This window comes from Alosa alosa, chromosome 19 (assembly GCF_017589495.1).
Source record: "Alosa alosa isolate M-15738 ecotype Scorff River chromosome 19, AALO_Geno_1.1, whole genome shotgun sequence".
Taxonomy (NCBI): domain Eukaryota; kingdom Metazoa; phylum Chordata; class Actinopteri; order Clupeiformes; family Clupeidae; genus Alosa; species Alosa alosa.
The window spans coordinates 30059706-30086985 of NC_063207.1; the positions used below are offsets into that span (position 1 = coordinate 30059706).

The 27280-nt window shown below is 41.5% G+C and overlaps 2 protein-coding genes across 7 annotated transcripts; one reads left to right on the plus strand and one right to left on the minus strand.

Annotated features, from left to right (window-relative positions):
- Positions 1 to 1677: 1677 nt before the first annotated feature.
- LOC125283932 (ER membrane protein complex subunit 7-like) lies at positions 1678 to 8376 on the minus strand. 5 transcript variants are annotated; one of them, XM_048227506.1, is made up of 12 exons: positions 8281 to 8376; positions 7223 to 7350; positions 7016 to 7053; positions 6571 to 6868; positions 6053 to 6168; positions 5769 to 5819; positions 5551 to 5640; positions 5227 to 5331; positions 5055 to 5134; positions 3818 to 4943; positions 3506 to 3587; positions 3154 to 3270 (listed from the first exon to the last, which is right to left on the minus strand). In XM_048227506.1, exons 2-10 carry the CDS (start codon positions 7334 to 7336, stop codon positions 4864 to 4866), a joined length of 972 nt encoding a protein of 323 aa, XP_048083463.1. In that variant the 5' UTR covers positions 7337 to 7350; positions 8281 to 8376; the 3' UTR covers positions 3154 to 3270; positions 3506 to 3587; positions 3818 to 4863. The 5 variants fall into 5 exon arrangements, with proteins under 5 accessions (XP_048083468.1, XP_048083466.1, XP_048083463.1 ...); XM_048227508.1 differs by having other exon boundaries at positions 5041 to 5134; XM_048227507.1 differs by lacking the exon at positions 8281 to 8376 and adding an exon at positions 7747 to 7827.
- On the plus strand, positions 7856 to 25531 carry acp7 (acid phosphatase 7, tartrate resistant (putative)). Of its 2 annotated transcripts, none has more exons than XM_048227505.1 (15): positions 7856 to 7993; positions 9564 to 9656; positions 10211 to 10346; positions 12154 to 12354; positions 12593 to 12775; positions 13274 to 13299; positions 14585 to 14682; positions 18994 to 19056; positions 20307 to 20421; positions 20627 to 20740; positions 22325 to 22391; positions 22839 to 22906; positions 23277 to 23348; positions 24074 to 24211; positions 24717 to 25531. In XM_048227505.1, exons 3-15 carry the CDS (start codon positions 10238 to 10240, stop codon positions 24780 to 24782), a joined length of 1320 nt encoding a protein of 439 aa, XP_048083462.1. In that variant the 5' UTR covers positions 7856 to 7993; positions 9564 to 9656; positions 10211 to 10237; the 3' UTR covers positions 24783 to 25531. The 2 variants fall into 2 exon arrangements, with proteins under 2 accessions (XP_048083462.1, XP_048083461.1); XM_048227504.1 differs by having other exon boundaries at positions 7858 to 7993; positions 9578 to 9656.
- Positions 25532 to 27280: the final 1749 nt, after the last annotated feature.

Here is a 27280-nt window from a genome sequence, read left to right on the forward strand (position 1 = left end):
ATTAGTAATTTCTTGTTCATCCATAATTTATCATCAGTAAAGCATTTGTTCACACAATTATAAATGGTTTGTTCATATTAAACAAGCCTATCCAAAAAAATTTGTAAGTACATGATTTTTCTTAATAAGTAATGAAACAACCACTTATAATTAAATCATTTTCTTATCATAAACCAGTTGCAAACTATTACAAAATGCTTTGTTCATCATTTGTAAAGCATTGTTCCTATTTTAATTCTCATAAATAAAGTATTTGTACACACAGTTATAAATGGTTTGCTCATAGTAAATAAGCCTATATCTAAAATATGTTTATGAATTATTGTTAATACTTAATAAATTATGCAGTAATATTTTGTTGATGAAGTAATATTTCTAGTATTTAACAGTTGTTACATACACATGCACTAATGATTGGTTAGGGTGAGGATACATATTTTATAAACCACTTCCTAATACTATAATTCATGATTAACTCAGGAGTTACAAGTGGTTAGTTAATGATATTTTGTGAGCTTATCTAAAGTGAGGACTTTCTATGCCTTGCAACACATTTTCAAATGAGTTGTAAAGATTACATTCACATTCATTCATTTAGCACACAAGTGACGTACACATTGACATAACAGCGAAAGCCGGGAATCGAACCCCTAACTTTTCAGGCTACTGCATGCTGGTCCAGCTCCTTATCCACTACACTACCTTGGCCCAGATAGAAACCCCCACAACTATGCAAAAGTTTCTGTTTTCTTCTACTACACACTTTTATTAAACATCTGTAAACTATTATTAAATGCTGTATTCTTTGTTTGTAAAGCATTATTCCTACATTAATTCTCATATGTAAATCATGTTTACACACAGTTAAAAATGGTTTGTTCATAGTTAACACACATATCTATATTATATTTTTGAATTGACTGTTGTAATACCACTGGACAGAGGTAGGGTAGTGGATAGGGGGCCGGGTTAACATGCAGTATCCCATAAAGTTGGGGGTTCAAACCCCGGCGTCCACCAATGTGGCCTTGCCCTTTAATTTCATTGACATCTGTAAGTCGCTTTGGGTGAAAGGTGTAAACTTTATAACTCATTTGTAAATGTGTTGCAAGGCATAAAACATCCTCACTTTAGATGAGCTCACAAAATACCATTAACTAACCACTTGTAACTCCTGAGTTAATTATTAATTATAGTATTAGGAAGTGATTTATAAAATATGTATCCTCACCCTAACTAATCATTAGTGCATGTGTATGTAACAACCGTTAAATAATGGAAATATTACTTTAATCAAAAACATATTATTGCATCATTTATTAAGTATTAACAATAATGTATAAACATATTTTAGATATAGGCTTATTTACTATGAACAAACTATTTATAACTGAGTGAACAAATGCTTTACTGATGATACATTAGAAATTACTAATGATGAACAAACCATTAACTAATAAGTAACAAAGGCTTAATAAATGATGAATTGTGTGTAGTTATTATAAAGTGTTACCCATGCGCTCTTAAAATAGCATATGAACAACTCGCCATTGACTTCTGACCAGGTTTAGGTGGTGTACGATAGCGATTTTTAGACAACGCGCCAGGCCCCTCCCTAGGTTGTTAATTGCCACACCCCTGGGCACAATGTTTAAAAAATAAACGTGCAAAATACCGAATTAAACTTTGCGCGGGTGGAAAACGAACTTTATGCCATGCGGTGGTGCCCAAAATACAGCCCCATATATCCATAAATTATCTTTTTTATCATCAGTCAGAAAACTTTCAGTCCTATGCCACTGCCACCAATGTAGTATATGAATTTTCTATGCTATCCTTGGGACACATAAAACTCAATTGATATCAATGATTGCAACAGTAATTGTAAAGCCTAATTGTAGGCAGATGACTTCACAGGAAACACTAAGGCTGAAGTCAATATGAAAGGAGGTGATGAAAGATGTTTGCTAACAAACTTAAAACCAGAGGAAGGCAAAAGAATCAATCATGAGTAGAAAGAAAAGCATTCTAAACACCCAAGGGTCATTAAAATTATCACTGTATCATTGTTTGCATTGTAACTTTAAAATTATTCAAAATTAAGACTATAAATGACCTATGCTAAGCTTAAAAGCCCATAGCTTTTTCATGGTCCTGTAACTGAGTGCAACATGACGTTTCAGTCCAGAGATTGATTATAACAGTGTTCCTAAACATCGCAGACTGAGAAGACAACGAACAATGTCATACTACATTTGAAAATCCAAACATATCAGCTTTGCCTAAAGAAGCACAGTTTATCTGCTTATCCTAAGATATTCTGACAGGGAAAACTTAAGACACTACCTTACTAAATTAAGGGACTCTTAAAACCATTGAAGCAGTATTGCATGTTTTCATATAGGGAACCTTAAAGGTCAGTGTAATAAGCTTAATTGTCAAATGATTTTCCTTGAGTTTCTTTGTATAGGCCCAGGCCAGAAACAGGACTGAGATACAGAGGTGCTTTTCATTGGGTCATAGGTCAGCACTACCTCCTTTTCGTTGCTCCTCCCTTTGGACCCCGAGCACCTCCACCTCCAGTCTTGGTGGGGGTCTTTGAGGAGAAAAGCTTGGTCATGAATTCTGAGACATCTGGCAATTCGTGGTTGGGGTTGAGCATGTTCATTGACTGCTCCATTTCCTGACAAAAGGTAAAATGCTTAGAATACACCAATGCTTAGCATACCACAAAAACTGTGGTACATCTCAACATGACACTTCACATTAGCAATACCCCTAACTAGATATAAATGAAAATAACTCAAAATAAAAATGCTGGTTATATGATGCTTTTGCAACTCTTCACTGTTCACTTACCCTTCTCATCTCTGGATCATTTGTGTTCACAACTTTAGGCAGGAGGAGGATTATTACTAAAGGCAGCACCATCATCATGACCTGAGTAAAAAAATAAAAAATAAATAAATAAAAAATAATAATAATAATACAAATATATACATGTATATATAGGCCTATATATCATGTGCACTGTGCACATTAAATTTTACCACTGAAATCTCACTCTAAATGTTAGATGGGTTAACCTCTACAGTGATTTCACTTGCCATTGGGTTCATGAGGAAATCAGACCAGCCCCAGGTCTCACGCTTCACAAAGTATGAGTGCGGGCCTATAGACCTCATCTGAAGGGGATATGGGAATCTCACTACCTCTGATGGCTTGATATAGTTCACAAGACGTGCTCTGTAAAACAAAAGGGAAGTGACACTGATGCCATAGGGTTGGGTTAGAATATTTCTGCACTGCACTAACATGGGCATTCATTGAATAAGTAGGCCTACCAATATTAATAACTTTATGGTGCCCAAAATTATGTTGTTGAGGCCCAAAATACAACAAAATGGAAACTATAATCACTTTCTTTGCCAACTTGGGTATGCATGGTGAGTGATAGGTAAGCAAACATTATAGGCCTACTTTCATAGTGATGCATTAGGCCTACCTCATTTTTCCTTTAGTTGTGATGTCAACTCGGACAGGTTCGAATCGGTATGACGGTGAAATCACTTGAACAACGTAGGACCCTGGTGGCACATCGTTGACAGTGAAGCTTCCATCAATTCTACGGCATGAACATGACAGTTAAGAACTATGCACAGGCCACTGACAGTATGTTACAATCATAGACTATAAAATAGGTTACAATGTCAATACTGTTATTTTTTTAACAGATTCACTATTCTAGTGCTACTCGAGCAAGCAATACGCACACGCGCACTCAGACGCGCTACAGCTGTTGCGGTGGCAGTGTCACCTGAAAAATCCGACGTGTTCCTCTCCCTCGACAATAACACGGGCTGTTGAAATCCAGTCCTGTAGCCTCACTCCAGGTACAATCGCACGGCCGTCGATTTTGAATGTATCTCCATTTGTTTGCAATCCCGTCGCAGTTGTAATGGACAGAGGATCCACATCGGTGAAACATGCGCACATTTCTATTAGGACAATAAACACCTGCCATTGCAATCTTGCATGCCGCACAGAAGAAGCCATATCCATGAGTGTCGATCTGTTCTAAAGCCTCGGACGTTTCATTAAACCACTACAAAGTCGTAATAACACCAAAATTACGACAGTATCTCAAGAAACAGCCACAACGCAGCTGTCAAGTCGGCATGGGCGCCGAGTAATGACGTCAGACACAGCACATGCCCGTTATTCCTTTATTGGCAAGTTGCAATTTATATACAAGTGCAGGGCCTGTATGACCATTCCAGTGTAAAACCCGTAGCATAATTACATGCCCGCGGATAGGCGTTTGTTAAAGTTGGATGATAGTTGGGGGAAAAAAAACATAATTTAAATAACATTCAATAATGCTTATAATACATATTCAATAAGCATAATTTAACCATCATTGCATTTGACATCATTGTACTTTTTACAGAGCAAAATGATCAAAATGACATAGGCCTAATGCTAACAGCTGTTTTGCAATAACACGTTTACAAGAGCTTGGTGAGAGGATGATGAACAGCTTTTTGTGGAATGATTCATTATCATAATGACCTCTTGAAATTGGCTTTCACAGAACAGTCTCTGGCATATCACGCCTAGCACTCTATGACCAGAGTAGCCCTCTGAAATGTTCTTCCTGAAGCCGTCCTTACATTTGGAACCATGCAGTATAGAATTGACTCTTCAAAGTCTAAAGACCAAAGTAGGCTATAATAACATTCACAATCAGCAACATAATAAGTCAGGTAGTCACATTCTTTTGAAGCAGATGTCTAGTAGCCTACATTGTGGTGAAATGAGGTTGGCCAACTGTACAAGTGTTTTGGTGATGTGAATTTGTCTCTAGTTGTGTGAAGTTATGGTCTTATCCACCTCTGCATCAGCAATCATCAAGACAGCTGAAACAAGCATGCCTGTACACTCTGTAAAACAAAATTGTGAAAGGTTGATATCGCTGAAATCATTCCACTGCAAAGTCATACCAGATAAACAAAAGCACATACCATAACCTACTCTCACCTTTGCTATTTTACCTGTCTTTCCTGAGAATGAACAGAAGTGGGGCGCCTGTTCCTGCAGATCTTGTAGTTGGTGTTTCATGATATAAACATTTCTGTGATGAGAGGTTTGAGGTTAGGCTAAAAACATTTTTTACACATCCTGTCCTGTGTGATTGGCAACATTAATCTTCACTGAAATGTGTACCTGTCAGATACATATGTGGCACTTGCTTGATCATAATGTCCTGTAAACTGGGACCACCATTTGTTCAGGACAGATTGCACCCAGCTCAAACCCACAATCAGGTAGCTACAAGAAATGGAGAAAGATAAAGCCTAAAGTTGAACATTGTACATTGTAGTTTCTCATAACAAAATAAATATTGTTAAAGACAACAACAACAGTAATAACTGGAAATACTAAATATCAGATTGAAACAGTGGTAGAGGCAGTATCAGTGACAATTGCCCTTTTTCCTGTGTTCCTATTGTAGTGTGTTGATCCGAAGAGTCTACTGTAAACACTCACTCTTCAGATGGACTCCTGAGGGCGCTCTTCACCAATGGTAGAAGATCCACACAGAAGCCAATGTTGATGTCTGATGTGTCGTCCTGAAGGCTGGACACAATGAGGAGAGAGGTGATTAAAATAGAACAGACACAGGCAGTGGAGACTGCATTTACATCTATAAAGGTCAAGACAGACCATTAATCAATCATTAAAAAACACAACTAAAAAACTGTTACCGTTTGGTTATTATAGGCAGGCAGTCGACAAGCAAGCTTGTGTCTTCAAGCCTACAAAAGAACAGGAGATGTTTGCATCATTAGAAAGGATGTATTTGTCCTCTGTATGAACAAACAAAACAATGTTGAAATAAACCATATTTGCATACATGGCACTTTTCCTGATTCAGAGCATGCCCGGCAGGGACCATTTAGGGCACAATTTAGGGGACAAAAACAAAAGCTGAGACTGAACCAGATGTACAGTATATCTGCCTCAGTCTCAGTCTTCCCCGGTTTAATACCTTAATAAATATGCCAGTAATTCTCCTGCACTTCTTTTCCACAGGCTGGATGCTATCTTGAGCCGCAGGTGCCTTCCAGAAAGCACTTGTGTCATCATCCTGTGGTCTTGGGACAACTGAAAGGCAAAACAGTACATCAATGCAAAACTACAACTGCCATCCTACAAGATTAGATTCTCAAAACAATATCACTGAATGGTTAAAGCAGCACTAGTGACCTAAGAAAGCATGAATAAAACTGGCAATGACATCCAAGTTTCCTTTAATTCCATAACTTGCACCTTAGTGATGTGGTGCTCTGTTGTGCTTTGCAGGGTGTGCCATTCTGAACCATAGAACAACGTACTGCTTAGCTTGGACGGCTAGTGGGAACGACGGCTATATTTGTTCTTAATATACTGTACAATCAACATGTCTTTGAAGATCATACCAAAATTATTGCTAGTTGTCCATACAAACATACAGTACTGTATACCACAGAGTCACATTTCTTATGGTGTTGCTTTATGGTTTCTGACCTCTTTGAAGAAGTCTCCGTACTTGGAGATGTCCTCCTTCATCCTGGTCTCTTGGTCCCTATGCTGAGGGCCCTCCCAGCACTCTCTGTGGGTCAGCTCCTGCATGTCTTCTGGCTCGTCCTCGTCCTTGCTGCTGCTGCCGCTGTCACCACCACCACCTATATCTGGATGCTTCCCTGTTGAGAGAGACTTCCTCCGGGTCCCTGAGGTGACGGTGAGGTGCCGGCGGGTCTTCCTCTTGCAGGACACGACTCGCTTCACTCTCCCCGGGTTGTTCCCTGAGCGGCCTGGTGGGTGTCTTATGGGCAGAGACACAACATAAGGCTCACACAAGTCGCTGTCTTATCAGTCACACCACTTTAGAAGAAGGAAGTGGTCTTTTGTTATGTAAGGCACATTATGCACTTGATGAGATTGAGGTTTCTCGACATTTTCTTGATCTTACCTTTTCTTGTTTGTGTCTTCTTTTTTACAAAACTCCACCTAGAAACACAATAGGAAATTGAACAGAGTAGACCAATAATCATTAATTAGATCAGCTAAAACCATTTTCTCTATCATTAGGTCCACCTTAATTAACTATAGCCTAATGATACAGAAGAATCCATGGGAAATTGTTGTCTCATAACAACTGAAATCCTCTCATTCTTGCCTCCACATGTTTAGCAGCAGAGAATCGTATCCTGTAGATTTGAGCCTCATTAGACAAAACCTCTTCAGGGCTCTGGTAGCCCCCCTCTTCATCATCATGATCTTCAGAGGACATTGTCGACGATAACCCTGCCGAAAAGAAACAGTGGTGCTGAGTAGAGTAAAAAACAGAGTAGGCCTAATAGTCCATAGCCTACCACCAGCTACACCTTTGGCTTGTAACTCAAAAGTTTACAACAGTTTTGACCAAGACACCTATGTGCAGCCTAGGATGACTGGCAGTGTTGGTGGTGTAAATAATCAAATTCCAAACCAGACACAACCCACATTGTAGCCTACTGTGCAACTTGTGCAATCAGTCTTGTGCAAAAGCCCGCCATTCTAATTCAGCATAAGCTTATTATTATTGTGTAATAAGAGTCACATAAGTGTAGCCACAGAAGAGAAGTCAGAAAGTCAGAGAAAATAATAAGGTTCACACAAAAGGACATTGTTTCAATGTGCACATGGCCCTTTTAGAATTACATTTTACCCAGCATGCTCTTCCTGCCACTTCACACTTCCTTGATGGGATCAAAACAAAGGCGACTTCGTTGCAGGGTTTGCTAGGCCAAGTATTTTGTTTTGTCGGGAGATGGAAAGTTTGCTGAAACACTTCCAACTGTACCCTAAATAGTGTTAGCCTTAGCAAACATTTTAAGATAACGTTGTTGTCACCTCGGTAGGCTACGATGGTTAGTTAGAAGCTAGGTTAATAATTCAATTAAAAAAGGTAAGCCTACAGAAGAAGTTAGCTAGCTGACAAACATTAAATAACACTGACAGTTTGTTTCTATCGATTTGTTGTTAAACGTTACAGTTCACCTGGTCAAATTTGACTACGTAGACCTGTTAGGCATAGCCTACTAACGTTAGGCTAGTTGCTTTATGCATGCCTATGACTGTTGGCATGGCTGACTGACGCTGGTTGCTTTGAGCAAAGATCCTTAATATACTAATATTTATCAACCGTCTCTGCTTTGAGCCTATCAGTGATCATAGGCTAGTTGTCTCACTTACCTTATGACGCGTAGGTTATTTATCTTCAATACGTACTGTATGTTACTACGCTATCCGTCTTGTCTGTAACTGAACTAAATATCACATTGGTCTCCATCGAGCAATGCTGTGGCATATAGGTTAGTGCTGGTTCATGCATTAATCAAACAAGTGCTGTCCTGCTTGTTTGCTACAGTACATCCTCGGCCTGAGAAGCAACCTGCACCTGACATTCCAGTCAGTTAGTCATCAGGGGTGGACAGTATAGGCCTAATGTAGGCTAGTTAAGTGTGATTTTGAGTATCTGTACTGTACTTGAGTATTAATATTTTCAGTAACTTGTAGCTTTTACTCCTACATTTGAAAGACAAATACTAGGCTACTTTTGACTCCACTACATTTGAAATATGATCATGAAGTAAGCCTACTCTTTACTTTTAAGTACATTTGAAGTGATTCTGTAAAGCTGTGGTAATGGTGACAGCAGATTCTTCATCAGAACATTCTCCATGTAGACCTACCTTGGGAGAATCCAGACGAACTCGTTGGCAATTGAGATTTGAGAAGTGGTCTGGTGTTAAAATATCAGATATCCTCCATCATCATTGTGAAGTTGGAATGAAATTAGTCACCTGACATTCACCACAAAGCTAGATAGCCAACATTATTAAACGATAAATAATCTCTGCCTACTCATAATTGAGTTATCTGTTTTGTATTCAGTGGTGAAAATGTGATTTGTGAACATAATGAATAATGATTTAAAGTGTGTTATTGTATCCATTTGAACAGTTATAAAGTTATGAAAATAGGTCAAATGTTTTGTTTGATGTAAGGAACTCAAGGTCTGGTCAAGTCATACCGACCAAAGGGTCTATTGACCAAATAAGCATTACATTACATTAAAAGGAAAAGTACTTGATCTGACTGAGCAACTTCCACTTGTATTGGAGTAATATTTGACAAAGTGTATCTATATTTCACTTAAGTAAAGGAATTGTGTACTTTGTCCACCTCTGTCAGTCATAGCCTAATCTTTGTAGTGTTAGAAAAGTCACATTGACACTGATTTTTGAGGGTGGAAGGGTGCAGTGTCTCAAGTGATTCCTTGGTGAATTGTGTTATTCCATTTTATTTCCTGGGATATTGAAATATACCACAAATATGATCAGCGTTTGATCTTCACAGTTGAATTTGTATGTTGAGATGCTCTTAGATTGGCTGTGAAGAGTTAGTAAATTGCCAGGTATTATGTTGTTAAACAGATTGACTATTATAATGAAACATTATATGATTTTCTGGAGTTCTGACTCTTCAGGTTATTCAGTCAGCAGTATGCTATGTAAGGACCAGGGAAACCAAACCGCAAGTCAAAAGACATCTAAATAACCCACAAGGTAAGGAGATAACAGTGTAGGCTACTAGCCTGTTTCATAAAGATGTTTGAATGGATTTTATAGATTGTTAATTACAGAATGATGGACAAAGTAGAAATAGTCCACCTCAAACATCTACATTTAAATGATATTTTCTACCAAAGCAGCAGAAACAAATTAGCCTACAACCCAGAAGCTGTCTGCTGACTAGATTGACTTCCACATTGGTGAACTTTTTGCTGAGCACATGCAATGTTACAGCAGTGTTTGGACACATGTGGTTTTGTTTGACTGTCCTGCAGTGTTGTGTGTCTGTGTGTCTGTCTGTCTGTTGGGTGGCAGTAAAAATAGTGCTCCTATTGGAAAACTATGGCCTGCCGGTCAGAGTACAGTCTTGTTTTTCGTTTGTTTTTTTGTCTTTGAATCAGGTGATCTTGGTGTGATAGCAATTGTGTTGTATTGCCATGAAATAGCAGTTGCAAAAGGGCAGGATCAGACAAGCCACTGTTGTATTATCACTTCCTCTTTATCCTTGCTTCTCTCCTTTCTCTCTCTGTCCACACCAATCCATCCAGGCAGTGTATAACTACTCAAATACAAAGATGGGCACTTTTGCTGCTATTGCCGTGTTTGTCTACGGGTTGATACCTCTGGCTTTTGGTCTGCCCCCTATTTGGAGACAGCCTGAACAGGTGCATTTATCCTATCCAGGTAAGGATAAAAAATATAATGTTAAACTTAAGTTAATGTACAACGTTCAATGTCCTATGTTGAACTAGCTTAGAAGTTAGATCACAGATACTGTGTTTGTCTATGAATAATTAATAAAACTAGGAATGTACCAATGCACTGTGAATTGGCTAAAATTGATACAATTTGTGAAGATTACAATCGGTTGAGATAAATGAATGAAATGAAATGAATTGTAATGCATGTTTTAATCACGTAATCATGTTTCACAATTTCATGTTAAGAAGCTTTAAAATTACATTATTTCATCATTTGTGCACACAGGTTTACACAGAGTGAGGAATACCCCTACATCTTACTTTTCCTAATTAGTTGTGAAACATTCCTTTTGTTTCTTTACCATTACACAACTTTTCCAGCATTTTGTAACCCCAGTCCCAACTTTGTTTGAAACATGTTGCTGGTATCAAATTCAAAATTAACATATTTTTCATGAAATAGTCAAATTTGTCATTTTATATATTGTCTGTGTCCTTTTTGCAGCTAAATATGAGTTTTGCAGATTATTACATTCTGTTTTTAATTACATTTTACACAACGTCTCAACTTTTTCTGATTTGGGGTTGTAGGTATTGAGGTCGTGGTAGAGTAGACTGGCCCGCCCACCTAGATCTTCTTTCAGGGAGATCTAGTCTGGGACACCATAGTTCATAACCGAAGACGAAACCGAAACTTATTGTGATAAACAGAAGCAGCAACACCTGTATAAATGCAGTTAGAAAAATGTATACATTTATTTACAGCAAAGGTAGAACCACATACATTGTTTTATATTGTTGTTGATGCTGTTTATTGTCAGTTTGTTAAGTTTAGGTGAAGTAAGAAGTAACGTTTCTCTGATTGATCTCTGATGATTGTGACTGTGATTCGTAAGGCAATGCAAGTGTTGGAAACGTTTCTAATCGAGAGTAACCAGCCTCTGTTCACTTCGTGAATGATTTTTCCACGCTAGTGGTAGATAACAGAAGTGGATCAAACAGCAGAGGGATGGTTGTTCTCAAAAACACTAACCTAAAAAAAAGAACTTTGATTATTTACAATATGTACTGTGCACATATCTGTCTAATTTAGGAAAATTAGGGGTGCAGAGAAAGTGTATCACCCTGTGGACATTTTGTGAACAGCAAAGATAAGAGTTAAGCAGCTTAACTCTGTTAATGGTGCCACTAACATTGATTTTGCTGCCCTCTAGAGAAAATACTAGAGAGAAGACTAGAGTTGCTTGTGTTTCAGCACTGCCTATGCAACTTTGTTGTTGATATTTGTTTCTATGATCTGGGTATCAGCATTTGTGGTTTGTGGTAGCTTTGTGCTATTTGTAGTTATTTGTGAGAATTTGTTGCGCTGACATGTTGTCCTCACTGTGTTGTGTGTTGTAAAGGCATCATCTTCCATCAGCAGGCCATGAGTCTCCTTCCCTCTCTGTCTCTGTTTCTTAAAAATAATACTAATAAAAACATCAGCATTTCGGCATGTAAATGTTGTATAAGGAAGGCTCTGAATGTAGTACTTAGTGATGGTAACCACTTCAATTTATTTGGTGTTATGTGAAATGATGTTTTTCATTTCCATGGAGTTGGTGTAGTTGTTTTAGGTGTCTAAGGTGTCCCTGAGCCCTATAATAGTTTCTCTCTCTCTGTCTGTCTCTGTCTAATTCTCTCTTCCCTCTGTCTCCCTCTCACATCTCCCCTTCTCTCCCTCTCTACTATCGCTCTCTCATCTCTCTCTCTATCCCTCTCTCCCTCTCCCACTGGTTCTCCCTCCTCAGGGCTCCCTGGCTCCATGCTAGTCACGTGGACCACCCTGAACGAGACAGACAGTGTGGTGGAGTATGGGGTGTGGGGAGGAAAGCTGTTTGAGCTCTCAGCAAAAGGCCAGGCTACGCTGTTTGAAGATGGAGGTTTTGAGAAGAGGAAGATGTTCATCCACAGAGTCATGCTGACCGACCTGAAGCCTGGCATCTCCTATGGTACTGATGTCTATTGTTGTTGGGTTTTTTTGTTGTTGAGATAGTATTTTTGTTGTTGTTGTTGAGGTAGTTTGTTTAAAGCTATTTGTTGGTAATATTTTTAGCATAACATAACATTTGCACATGTAAATAGTTAGTATCTGTGCTCTTTCTTTGTGTGTGTGTGTGTGTGTGTGTGTGTGTGTGTGTGTGTGTGTGTGTGTGTGTGTGTGTGTGTGTGTGTGTGGGCCCCCTGTAGTGTACCACTGTGGCAGTGATGCTGGCTGGAGTGACATGTTCTACTTAACCGCACTGAAGGAGGGCGCAGACTGGACCCCGCGGTTTGCCCTGTTTGGGGACATGGGCAACGAGAACCCCCAGTCTCTGGCCCGTCTGCAGAAGGACACTCAGATCGGGATGTACGATGCCATTCTGCACATCGGTAAGACTAATCACGTGCTTAGGTCGGCTAGAATAGCATCTCAGTGGTGGCGATGTTTTATAATTTTGACTCTTTGCATTGAGATTGATACAGTATATGTAAATTGTAGTTAAAAGTTAGTTAAGGCAGACGTAGTGGAGCAGTGGTAGCATGGCCAGCTGGCGAGCGCTTGGCCCGGGTTCAATTCTCAAACCCGCTGTTGCGAGTCCGTGTCACTTTGGATAAAAGCAGTCAATTTGAATGTTTTTTTGTTTTGTTTTTTTTAAGTTCCTGCCATCCTCTTTGATATGCAGAGTTTTATATTCATGAAAGGTGAAACATATGATTTACAATCCATGTTATGCATAGATTTATCCCAATACATACATGTTCAACAAGGCCATATTAAATTCTGTAGTACCAACAACAGTTGTATCAAATGTTGTGTACTGATAGTTGAAAGTAAATTTTATTAGTTGTTATATATTTTTCTATTTACATTTTTTTTCTGTGTTACAGGGGACTTTGCTTATGACATGCATGAGGTAATGCATTTTAATTGTGCTTCTGTTGGAGGAGTTTGCTGTTAACGCATCCTGTTTTTCTACACACCTGAGAAATGCTCTGCAAGTTCAGAGCTGGCCAGAAAGCATGCTTCTCAAACCAGATGTGTGCTGGCAGTGAAACTAGTTTTTGCAGCCAAATTTGGTCTATAAGTACCATTTCTGTTAGACGAAATGGTCAAATCATTGCATGCTGCTTCATTAAAGATGGTCTAATGATACCCATTACCAAGCAAACCATACCGAATGAGCAAACCATACCGTAATGAGTTGTGGTATGTAGCTGGTAGTACTTCTGAACTGGTACATATGCTATGACCATCTACTGGGCGATTTGAAAGTGACGTTTGATGTTAATGCACTTAATGCCTCCACATTTCCTTTTTGGCATTTTTTGAAATCAGCCTCTAGGGAGGTAATTGTTGTGCGACTGACGTTAAGGCTAAACTCAGACATGCTGTTTAAATATACCCCTATAAGGAAGACAGAAATCCAGCGCTCTGATCAGACAACCACAAGACTTAAAGCATCCCAGTACAACCAGTACTCGGAGTTTGAATGCCAGTTCTCATTCCTCTGTTGGCTTATAAATAGAAAAACAGAGCAGCAGGAAAGAGACCTGTCTGGAAAGTCATTAAAGGCCAGAAAGGCTTGCATGGTATGCGTCTGTGTATACGCATGCGTGTGTGTACTGTATGTGTATGTGTATGCTGTGTTTTCTTGCCTTAATCACAGCCATTATAGTATTTGTAAAATGACCGGTTCTAGTTTCTCCAGGGCTGGTTGGTATGTAGATGGGGGCATTCTCGTAAGTTGCCTGGAAAATTGATTCGCTCTAATGACAAGCCCGGGCCTCGGACAAGATTGCAATGTTCCTCTTCACTCCCTCTCCATCTTCCACTGTCATTACAGGGTTTTCCTTGCCTTTACCATCTGTCTCGTGAAATTAAAATCAAACAAATGTATGGCTTATATTATTATAACTAATGAAAAGTCATATAAGGTGGCATTTATTCTGTCAACATCACTCTGTGAAAGATTGAACTGTTTCATTACCCCAGCAGACATCGCTCTGTGAAAGATTGAGCTATTTCATTACCCCAGCAGACATCAATACATTTTTGAAAAGCCCTTTAGCTGGAGATGAAATGGGACATGGCATGACAATAGCTCTTACCAATTTTGATATGTAAGTCAATGCTCCTTTATGAGTAAGCAGAATCGGCTGTATTTACTCTCATCCATCAAAACTGTGCCTTTGTTGCAGGACAATGCACGGATCGGGGACCAGTTCATGCGTCAGGTGGAGTCGATCGCTGCCTACGTGCCGTACATGACGTGTCCTGGCAATCATGAGAATCCCTAGTGAGTACCGCGGCCATAACCACAGCTGGTTTGCCACAGGGGCAATGTGAGTTAATATGGTGATGTGAGTTAATATGCCCCAGTCAGCAATAGCTACCTGGGACTTCATCAGGAGTTGAACATTGCAGTTGTAAATGAAAGGTCTGGTAGAAACAGGAAAACATGAGTTCATGTGCCCTCAGTAAGGCAGTCAGATTGTTGTCTATTCCACTTGCTTATGTCTGGAAATAAGGTGCATAAAGCTGTGAAAGAAGATAACATAAATACTGTTTGTAAGGTAATTTTGGAAAGATTTGACCTCTTTCCTCTCTAAATTAGTCTTTAAATAGAGGGTGAAAGGTTGGATGATGGACCTCTACTCTGCCCTGCCCTGCCCTACCATGCACACACACACACACACACACACACACACACACACACACACCAAGATGGGTTTGTACCATGCACACACACACACACACACACACACACACACACACACACACAGAGTCGTTTCCCTAAACACACACCATAAAAACACCAGTCTGTCTGTCACTCGAGTGCGCTTTAGGCCAATCACAGATGAAGGGGTTTATCCAGCATCTAAACACTGGGTGCAAGGCTCTGTCTATCCGTCTGCAGCCGCTCTCTCTGTTCCCCGTCATCCATGCTTTCTCTCTCTCTCTCTCTCTCTCTCTCACTCTCTCTCTCTCTCTCACTCTTTCTCCCTTTCTATCCCGTTCTCTCTCTTTCTCTCTCACACAGCCTTGTCATTCTTCTCCACACATTCCTCAGGCCTCAACGCTGTGCTAAGTGTGTTATTGAAGGGTGCTTGGCGGGAGTTAAATGTGTATTCCATGACTGAGGGAATCCACCATTTAGGTCCCATCCCCACCACCACCACAACCCCTCTCACTGTCTAAATGTGCTGTTGCTGTCTTTCTCTCTCTCTGTGTGCATGTGCACACGTGTGTGTGTGTGTGTGTGTGTGTGTGTGTGTGTGTGTGTGTGTGTGTGTGTGTGTGTGTGTGTGTGTGTGTGTGTGTGTGTACCAGCCAGGAAAACCAGAGCCAGAGAAAACTACAGCAAAAGGGATTTAGTTGTAGGAGCTTTTCAACACTCCTGAGAATATTTCTTCTTTGCTTATACAGTTGGTTGGTTAGTGTTTGTTATGCTTGTACAGTTTGTTTGTTATGTTTACATGGTGTGCTGTTTTCAATCAATCAGGAGCCATTTTAGTCTGTTAACCCCCAAGCAGGTCACCAAGCAAAAGCTGCTCTCATCTAAATGGGTCCTGAGTGTCCAAAATAAACAAACAAAGGAGTTGGACCCAGTTGTTAACACAGCAAATCCTGTCCAATCCCTCTTCAGTTTTTCTTGTGTAGACAAAAAAAACAAACCATTAAAATAATGCTGCATTTTTTTTAATAAACTAAATGACAGCCATCTCCTACTGAGGCCATGTGGGAATAAACATTGAAATGGGATTAGTTGTGTGATGAAGAGTGAAAGGCTCGCTAGTGGAAAGGCATTAAGATGTTCCCACTGTAATGTAGTAGTTCTCATTGAGGAATACTAATTGCATATGTGTGTGTGTGCGCACACGCACGTGTGTACAGAATGTGTGGTTGAAAATGTGTGTGTAACTGTGACTGCGTGATTCAGTCCATGTGCACTAGGAACTGAAACCTGTCTCTTGTGTTTCATCCGACGTGTGTGTATATGCATACGCTTTGACCTCTCCTGTTGCATGTGTGTCTGATCTATGTGTCTGTGTGTGTGTGTGTGTGTGTGTGTGTGTGTGTGTGTGTGTGTGTGTGTGCGCACTGCCTAGTTTGGCTAACACAGAACAGGCCCAACCAGTGGCGCTGTTTTGCTTGGCTGCCTGACCTGATATTAGTGCCCACAGTCAGAACTGTTTCTCTGCTTGTTGGTTACGTGACCCCTGTACCAGTCCCTTCCTCTCTGACCTGGGAGTAACATAGGGTTCCAGCTACAACATAGCTTCTTTCATCCCAAGGCTCTTTACACTTTCTCTCTCTCTGTGTGTCTTTCACTCTCTCTCTCTCTCTCTGTCTCTCTCTCTCTTTCTCTCTTTCTTTCACATGATCTTTATTTCCCTCTAAAACTGTCTTCCCCCCACTCACGTTTGTTCTCTCTCTCTCTCTCTCTCTCTCTCTCTCTCTCTCTCTCTCTGGGCCCTGTTTTGTCTCACTCATAATATAGTTCCGACCACAAGAAGCAGCCTGAGTGAGAGGCACATTGACAAGAGACCCAGTGCAGCGAGTCTGCTGTTTCAGCATTCCAGCGCCATGATGTTCAGGCCACGCACATGCGACTCTAAGACCCCAATCAAGAAGCCCCTTTGTTCTCCACCACGCGTAGCGCAGATCAGCTGGCCTTCTGGCGTGGCATAGAATGACCACCGCCATATAAAACCAAATGAAGTAATGATGTGAATTATTGACATTGTACTGTGCTCGACCAGAGAACAGTGTTTCCCATTATGTGGAAGCCAGCAAGGATTAGTCACGCATCTTGTAGTTTTCTATGTAAATCAAAAGAAAAGGTTGAGGCGATTAAAGTCTGCAGATGGTCAAAGCGGGGATTCAGTGAGACTGCTGGAGATGGGATTCAGTTGGATTTTGTTTTAGGCGGTGCAGACAATGTCCTGTTGATGTTGTTCAGGAGTCTCCCAATCCATATTGTTTCCGACAGCACTAAAGGAGAATATTTTCCTCTCGTATTCCCAGTGGAATGCAGTGAAATCGTCCACTAAAAAAACTGTTTATTCCTAGTGTTATAGTTTCAAAGACTGATTATGCTGGGGAGACTGGGATGAGTTTAAATAAAACAAGCCGGTGAGAAATTGCCGAAGCTCGTCTCAGTCAGCCACAGTTCTGTCGGCTGGGATAGCAGACTAAACAAACACACATATCTGAGTCACGTGTAGAATATTGCCGAGAAATCATGAGTGTCTTTTATTCCCTTTCTTTCTCTTTATTTTCTTTCTTTCTTTATATTTACCCAGCTGTTTCTTTTGCCATACTGTTTATTAACAGCACCCATCTCCCACACATCACACACACAAACACACACATACATCCCACCTCCTGCGAGCTGTGAGCCCACCCAGCCACCAGATGGAGGTGTTAATCTCTGAGTTGGCAGTGGGAGCAGGGGGTGCTATTGCTACCTGCAGATCAAGCGCTCTCCCACATGCCTCCATCCTCTCTGCAGAAGCCTGCCTCATGCTGTCTGGAATGCTTTGCGCCGTGGCACCAACCACATTAGGTTGGCTGGCTGTTTTGTTTTGATGAAGATAGTGTGAGTGAATTTCCTCCTTTTTGGGCACATATCACTTCTTTTGCTCCATGTAATCAAAAAGAGATGCCAAGCCAAGCGTTTATTTATGGAAATGGCATACTTTTTTATCTGTTATTTCGAGTAAAATTGCATCAAGACTTCCATTTTAAGTAATTTAGTTTTCATTATCACACAATTATCAACAATTGTGAGCAGAGTCACAATTATTATGTAATAAAATAGATAAGTAGATTAAGTTAAAGTATGCTCTTGAAATGCTGATTGGTCAGAAAATCGAACTGCCCTGCAGCCTAATTATTTGCAGCAAACTTTAGTGCCAATGCTCACCCGCCTCTTAACAAGAGATGTCTGTAAATTACTCCCCACAGTCTGAAGAGAATGGGCCTGACCTCTGGCTCACTCTTTGAACTCTGGCCCTGACCTGTAATAGCTACCATGACCCAGCATGAGTCCATTCACCCGACCCCAACTGGCCACAGCTTCCCATGGGGGCTAGCGCCTCACCTGCCCTCGTCATCCCCAAGACTTACATAAGAGAGAGAGAGAGAGAGAGAGAGAAACGAGACAGGATCCTGGTGTCAGAGGTTTTACTCATGGAAAAGCTGGACCCCTTGTTTAACAGTCAAATGAACTACGGTGATTACAAATCTATAAACGACAGCAATTAAAAGCCTATAAAATAAAGAGCCACTCTCATTCAACCCTGAACACAATCACTTGACAGAGATTTGTCTGCCTGCCCACTGGAGGGCTTGGATGAGCGAGAAGCAGGCTTCCTAAAAAGAGGCTGCTGTTCCATTGACGTTATGGCTCTCCCAGTTAACTAACAACTCCCATCTGGCCCTGGTCTGGCCCTGGTGTGGCCCTGGTCTGGTGGTCCAAATGTCTGGGCTGTTTCTGTTATTTGGATGATCCGGTTGTCAGGTGTGGCTGTTTGTTGAGAAATCCCAGTCGGGATTGATTTGAGCTTTTCAACTGATTTTCCATTTTGTGTTGTTTCTACAGCAACTTTTCCAACTACCGGCACCGTTTCAGTATGCCAGGGAACACGGAGAGCCTGTGGTACAGGTAGGAGAAGCACAACACACATACACACACAGCACAACACATCAACAGCGCAGCACAGAACAGTATCTGCAGATCCAGTTGCATAATTTCCAGTAGCCCGTCCAAAAAGCTAAAAAAAAAAGACTACCAGCAGCAGCGGTCTTTAAAGTCCTTAAAGGAGCCGGCCGTGGGGCTGGAGGAAGTGGCTGAGCCCCTGGTGACAGCTCCTTCTGTCAGCCCCGTAACCCTATCCCTCCACGGGGCCTGCTTCTCCTCTCCTGGGCCTTTCCTGTTTAGAGGGAACCGCTGCTGCTCAGGCTCCACTCTGTCACGGCGGACCTGCCGACGCTGAGGGCAGGAGCACTGCAGACAGACAGCCAGCCAGACCGAGACCACCGGCTGGTACAGTATGAGCAGAATGACAGAGTGCATCATGGGATGCTCGTTAGTGGGTGCGGTGGAATGCGAGGGTATTGTGACAACGAATTGAGACCCAGGGATTGCGTTTTTTGCTACCTATTTGTCTATCATAGAGAAGCTATCATCACTTTAAGCTTCTGTTTTCTTTTCCTTCCTTCTCTATTTTCGCTTGCACATTTTCACAGTGTGTGTAAATTATAGTCACCACACGCTCCATTTAATCCCCACTGTCTTCACCAGGCTCCAGTATTGTCCTATGGGTCTTCTTTCCCACCCGCAATTCTTTTAAAGTTGTGGAAGGGTTGAAATTACAGTCAAGGTTTAGAATACTGGTCGTCTGTGCCACAATGTACACCACATGCACCTATGGTAAAGATACATTTAAAAGAATGGGAGCAGATGAGATTGTATCAGTGTGTTAGTCCCATTTGGTTTTCGAGGAAAATCTCTGCATTTTGCGGGCTTTCCAAGAACAGTCATCTACACAACTATTCGGAAGAATCATGAAATTGGGATAGGAGGCACTTTTATGGTCGACCTTATTCATTATTATTGCCGTTCCCTGCTGCTGGAATAGTCCCCTATCACTATTTTGTTTCTTATGCGGTGAATCAGCCGTTTGACTTAAACGCGTTGGTTCATTCCGTTCCGTCGCTCCTCTCCTGGGGGGATTAGTGAACGTGGGGAATGGCTCAGTGTAATGGCAGTGTGTCAAGACTGTTTTCATAATTGATTCCACCAAATAACTGTTCAGAGGATTTGTGCAACCCTGTGTGTGTGTGTGTGTGTGTGTGTATCACTTGCTGTCTGTCTCTTGGGTCTCTAGCCTTGTGTATGTGGTCTATCCGCAGCTGGAACATAGGACCTGTCCACATCATTTCCTTCTCCACAGAGGTCTACTTCTATCTCAACTATGGCCTGGACCTTCTCTTTAAACAGTACGAGTGGCTGCAGAAGGATCTGGAAGTACTGCAATTTTGCCCTTTAAGATCTTACCTTATCTATTAAGCTTAAACCAGAAAACAAGCAACAACAAACAAATTGTTCAAAACACTTCTAAACATTAATTTACTCTCTCCTAAGCGAAACAGATCTGCAAAAAGTTGAACATACTTCTTAATGGCAGGTTTAAAAGTTTTCCTGCACACCTGATTTTTCGTGTTTGTCTCAGGAGGCCAACAGGCCGGAGAGCCGAGCCCAGAGGCCCTGGATCATCACCATGGGCCACAGGCCAATGTACTGCTCCAACGCAGACAAGGACGACTGCACCCAGTTCAACAGCTGTGTATGTACGACTAAAGCATAACTCAAAGATTTGCTGGTAATATGTGGAACTAGTCTCCATGTTTTATAGATGGTCCACAATGGTTTTACTTGTCTAATCTCTTAGGTAATGGGAAGAGTGCTTTAGCATCTATGCACATCCGCAAGCTTGTATTGATTGCACAGCACCCGTTATTTGTTTATTGGCACAGTTCAGTCTGACTTTTTTAAGTCTTGTCATTGTAAAGTAAGCAGACTGATCAGTGAAGTCCTTCAGGATTTCAGTTCCAGAAAAGTATGCACTTCATGCACAGCCAATGCTTTGTGCAGTGCAGTGTCCTTTTGAACTGGGTTGGCAGAGTTGTGTTGCTTTGTGGCGGCTTTGAGTGTCTTTTTGAGCCAATCTGCAGCATCATGATTACAAAGTGTGAACTCTGATGGTTCCAGTCATCAGCAAGAGAGGCCAGCGATCAAACAGGCGTTGCTGAGGTGTGCTCTGGCTGACCCAGGCTGCGCCGGACCAGAGGTCCAAGCTCCCGTGTGCATATCACCCCTGGCCTGACAGGGTAATGAACAGAGGATGGAACCAGAGACGACCTAGGAGAGGGCAGGAGGGTTTCGAACTGGGGGTGGAATCTTGACTCTGGCGCCAGGCGCGTGGTCCTGCAGCCCTGTGTTTGTGGGGCCTCCACACCAGACATAAATCCAGCGCAGCCAGCTTCATGAGCACTCCTCGAAATCCGTCACGTTACAAATTAATGAGGGGAAAATAAACTCGGCTTTCATTTCCAAAGCTTTGGTTCAGCGGAACACCATTAATTTGTCGTTTTTTTTTCATAGTGGCCAACAATTTGTCATGAGGGATAATCGTAGCCATGCTTTTTAAGAAGGGAAGAAGGGAAGTGACTGAATACTTTTCAGAGTATATCTTCTGTTGTGCTTTGTCAGGATGTGCCCCAGGAGGCCTTCCTAGCTTATGTAAATGGGAGCCCATTAGGAAGATTTGCACCCAGACGCTTTGCCAGGCATGTTAATCGCTTGGAGTGTTAGGGGCTCTGTTCCTACGGAAACAGCCATTTCTGGTGCTATGGAATGGTCATTCTCTTCTGCTGCTGTTACTGTACATCTTCAGTTTGAAACAGTCCGTGTTCTTGTCACAGCAGACAGTTCCTAGACACTAAAAGCTACACATCCAGATGCATTAGCTCTGCTGCAATAGATCTCTCCAAGAAACAAAAAATGTGTTAGCATAACTATATAAATATAGCGAAACAAAATATATTCAGTTCTAAAGTATTTCAACTAGATGCATTTTATAATTTTGAGATGAACTGTTTTGTTGTCATTAGTCCTAGAATCGTCTTTATGAGGAGATTTCTCTTGACTGAAATTAAGTTATAGCAGTGATGCTTTCACTTTGGAGTGAAAAAAGGTTTGGAAGTGGAGTGGAGAAATATGGCGCGAGTTGAGGAAGCATGATTTCAGACTGAAAGTATTTTAAAAGTAAGGGTTTCGGATCGAGCTAAACCGACTGCAGTATCAGATTTAATTACTCCTCCAAACGTAAACGTAATTCCTCTCCTCTTCTCTCCTCTCCTCCGCTCAGATCAGGACTGGACTCAATAACACCGACCCCCCAGCACCTGGGCTCGAGGATCTTTTCTACAGATATGGTGAGTCTACATCCTCGTCTGATGCTGTCATCCCATGGTCAGGTTTGATGATGTCACGTCATGGCCATGCTGTGGCTGATATGGTCAAACTTCAGACTCCTACTTCTAGATAGTGAGATTTTTAATGTGTTTAACAAAACATTCAACGTCAGTTCTGCCATTTCTGGTCATGTTTTGTATCGTCAGTTCACATATACCAGTAGTTGTTTTCCTTCTCAGTTATTCTATTAGGGAACCTTTTATGTATTTCTTTGACTAAAATCCACAAATTGCAGAAAACCACATGGAAGTGCAGCCGTCAGCCAAGCATACAGAGATTATACAGAGTATTCTCTGTGGTTGGGCCGTGAGTCCGTGCTAGACTGATTGCTGCCTCTAGTGCGTTTCTCTTGTGCTGTGAGTCACCGATAACCTGACGTCTGCTCCTGGTTCTGGTGCATTGCACAGGTGTGGACCTGGAGGTGTGGGCCCATGAGCACAGCTACGAAAGGCTCTGGCCGGTTTACAACTACACGGTGAGCTCCGCTTCACCCATTCACAGAGTATCCATTCAGGCCAGGTTCACATGGTGACATGTTTAGTTAAGGAAAACTGTACTGCACTAACTTTTTAAGCTGGCTTTTTGTCCTTCTTCAGATCAAAGGTAGTTGGAGAAAGACTAAGTTCAGTTACTAAGACTAAGAACATAGAATGTTGCCAGAGCAGGTGCATTTAGATGCAGACATGTTTTTGTAGTTTTCACATATCTGTTAATGATGGACATTTGTATTACTTAAAGAGCCGTTTTAAATGTGGATGTAAAGAACAGGGATATACAGCATTTATTAAGTAATGTATATTGACTGTTGACTGTGGGTTGCATGTGATGTTCTGTGACCACCACAGGTTTTCAATGGGAGTAAAAATGAACCGTATGTGAATCCTAAAGCGCCTGTGCACATCATCACTGGATCAGCTGTGAGTATCTGTCATACGCCTGCATGCTCTGGGAACTCTTTTAAACAACAGTCCTCATGCTTCAGACCACAGTCTCAGAGTAGACAGTCAATCAACTGACACAACTCTGTGTCCAGTAAACAAATCAGCCTGCTGAGTGGCCATCAAGGCCACAATTAGGTCAAGTTTATCACCATTACAGCCACACTTGCCTGATTGATATGACTATTTGTTTTTTTGCCTTGTGCTCAAACAAGCCCTTGGGCCAACATCATAGACATTTCACACACTTGGATATTTCTCCCAATTCTGTAGGTTAGATTGTTGTAAAAGAACAGGTAGTCACACAGTGCAAGAGGAAACAGACATCCCATAATTCTTTGCTCTGAAAGTGAGAAGTCAGAGCCAAAATGAACTCAGCTCCAAAACTCCTGCTGAACCACAAGTTTTTCAAATCACTCAATGCAAATTGAATCAGCTGAGCACTTTCCAATTTTCACTTTTCCAATCGGAGCAATAGTGTTTGTAACTCAAATTGATGTGGATATTTAATACATATGTGTAAACATTTAAAGGTCAAACACCTAGCCTGCAATCAAGCCGCACTGAAATATGGATGGCTTGGAAACGCACCCAAATCATTTTCATCTGGATAAAACAAATAGGAAAAAAGTGTCTCTGGAGTTTCCCAAGGCCTCAGAGCCGAGTGAGTGACGGGGGGGTTGGAATATGTTTGCTCCTTCCAGGGATGCAGGGAGCGGACGGACCCCTTCGTTCCTGACTTCAGGGCCTGGAGCGCGTTCCGAAGCACTGACTATGGCTACGCTCGGATGCAGGTGTTCAACTCCAGCCACCTTTACCTGGAGCAGGTATCTGATGACAAGGTGAGAGCAGTCTATCCACACCTGACCAGAGTTATGTGAGTTAAAGATGAGGTCCCCCTTGATGTGTCTGCTCATGACTGGTCTATGTAAGAATGAAGACTCATGTGACCATGGTAATCCTGTGCATGACTAAGACTGGTCTCAACACCTCTATTGGAGAGAGGCATATGAAGACGTGCTGGCTGATGTGCACATCCCTGACACTGTTTAAAAGCCATAGGCTCCAGGGGCAATGCTATATGGAAAGCAGTTCTGACTCATTTGAGCTCAGATGTGAGGGTCCTGTATGGTCTGCAGTTCATATAGATCCACTTATATTTGTATAATAACAAGAGTTGTTATCACTGATTAGTTACTAAACAATTAGCCAGAAATCACTTGTAATGACACTAATATCTTAGTGACAGTTAAACAAGTTAATCATTGCTAACAGTAATGAGTTGAGGTTGATGCCGTTGATGCTGAAGATGGCTTGAGTACTGATCATTGCTGGTTTTCTCTACAGAATGGGAAGGTCATAGACAGCATATGGCTGGTAAAGGACAAGCATGGCCCAGAGGCATGGCTCTGAGGAGTCTTCTGGAAGTGACAAGATCACAGGAAATGGACCTGGACCTGGACCAATCAGAATCTCTCAGGAAATACACTGTTTGACCTAATCAAAGGTGGACTGCACTTTAATCTGTGTAAAATCAGCAAGAGATGATTTTTTTATTAAAAAGGAAAAATACATATGAGAAAAAATCCAAAGGCAAGCAATGCAAACAAATGCTCTCACTTTTAGGATTAATCAGATGCACTTGTGAATTGGAGGTCACGTTTGAACCCCGGTATGATTCCAGAGTGCATGTAGCCAGACGTGCACTGTTTACTTCCCCCGAAAGGAAATTGGCGCTTCTCAGATCAGAAGGGAAAAAATGAGTCCATTAAACAGAACGAGAATTACAGAAGTGCAGGGGAATGGATGGTAAGTGCAAGGGAAGTGCAGCTAGCAAATACTTTTTGGCCTGTCTTAAATGTGTCAAGACAAGCGATCAGACAAAAGCCTTTTTCTTTCCCCTTTTCTGTTGACAATAAGGTTTTGTTGTTGAGCGTAATGGACATCTAACACATCTATAATTCTCTTTTCGTGTCCTGCTGGTACGCTGCGGTCTCAAAGAGCCCACACCAGTGTTTACACACGTTTGGAAAGTGTACGACTACGAAATCCTTTCTTAATCTCCATCTTTTATGTTTCTTTTGTCAAACACTCCTTTTACAATAATGTACACAGTGACTTTGATCTAGACAACAGATATTAATAAATCCTTTTTTTCCCAATATGCAGTGTCTGGCTGTGTCTGTGTATGCTGCACCACCTGGTCTAGATTTCTCCAAACAGTGAATTCTTTCAGGGGACAGATGGTTAGTTCTGAAAGTGGCTATAAAGAAGTCTTCATAGCTGAGCGATAATGTCATATCAACAAGTTTGGAGCCTGTCTATCAACTTAAAAAGAAACAGCAATCTCTCTCCCCTTTCTTTCCACTGAGACACCCATCTAGATATTGGCAGCTTTAAGTAGTCTGCTGTTCTCTCAAGCATGATCTTGACGGGACCAAAAGACGTTTCAAATGACCCGGCGACGGGGGCACCAAGACTGGCAGGCAGGCAGACACGCACCTCGCAGAAGCTGAGTTATATAACACAACACATGCCTTCAGCTGCCGCAGAGACATGCTGGGCCAAGGGCTTTAATGCCCTTTGCAGAGGCATCTCCCACATGCCTGGCTGTAAGTCCCGTTGGCTGCCGTGCCGTTAATGCCTAATAACCGCACAGTGCCACTCGGGACTACAACATGGCAGTGGCCCAGCTCCACTGCTGTCTGAATCATATGGCTCCAAACAGTTCCAACGTTTGACTTTTTTTTTTTTTTTCAGGCGTACCTATGGCTCTGCAAATAAGGATACGCGTCTGTCTGTCTGTGTGTTTTCTGCTGAAACAGTGTACTGGTAATGGATGCCATGGAAAACAAAGCATATATATTTAACAACTACACAACTACATTCCCTGAAGCGTTGCTAAAATAAGCCCAATATGTCCCCAGGATACATCCAGCTGAATAAATGTGGTATAGAATGCGCCAGTCCAGAGCTCCATTTACAGACATTTGAGTCAGCCAAATAAATAACTTTGAAGAGCATTTAAATTTGACTGCTTAAAAGAACGGAAAAGAGTTATGCATTCATCAGGTGTTAGATCATGGGTATATTAAAAAAGAGGACATTGTGACTTTTCAGGGTCATATATTAAAATGATCACTGTGGCTGCCCTCCATTTGTCATCTGGCAAATGATCTGACATGCACATAAAGTCGACTTTAAATTTGCTACGCTTCTTTTTGGATTTACTGACTGTCAGATGGATCTATTGACTGTGTCCCATACTCATTATAGATAGCACAGCTTTCACTCACTCTATACCATGCAGAAGTGATGGAAGGATGGTTGGCTTGTATCATTATGAAGCTCTAAACCTGCTGAGTCAAAGTTGAAAGTTTATTTTCAGGGCTTTATTTAGACAGGAGTGTTACGAGCAGGCAGGAAATGAATAGGAGACTGTTGGGTGGTGCTGGAGCTGAGAAATGGCCAGTTCTTGGTTCATCACATGACCACTTGTGTACACATTGGTACACATTGGTAACAGCTCTTACACTCCAGGCAAATAAGTTTAATCATGATATCATAATATACACGTACACACACACATTATGTATACCAAGACCAAGATAGAAAAATTGAAAGAGCAGCTGTCTTGCAGATCGGTAGGTATAGATCCAATCCAGTGCGCAAACCTTCCTTAAAACAAAGACTTTTCAACTGCATGTCCCTCAGTTGGTGAGGTGAGGCATTACTTTGACTTTATATAAAACATAGCAATCAAATCCAAGGGGTAGCCTTATACAGTATATGCCCTGAGTGTAGACAGCAGCTGGTATAAGGAAGCTGCACGAGGCTTTTTTAAAAAAGCTGTCCGTAATCAAGGGCTGGAAAACATAAAGAGTTTGTCAAAGACTATTTACGTCTGCAGG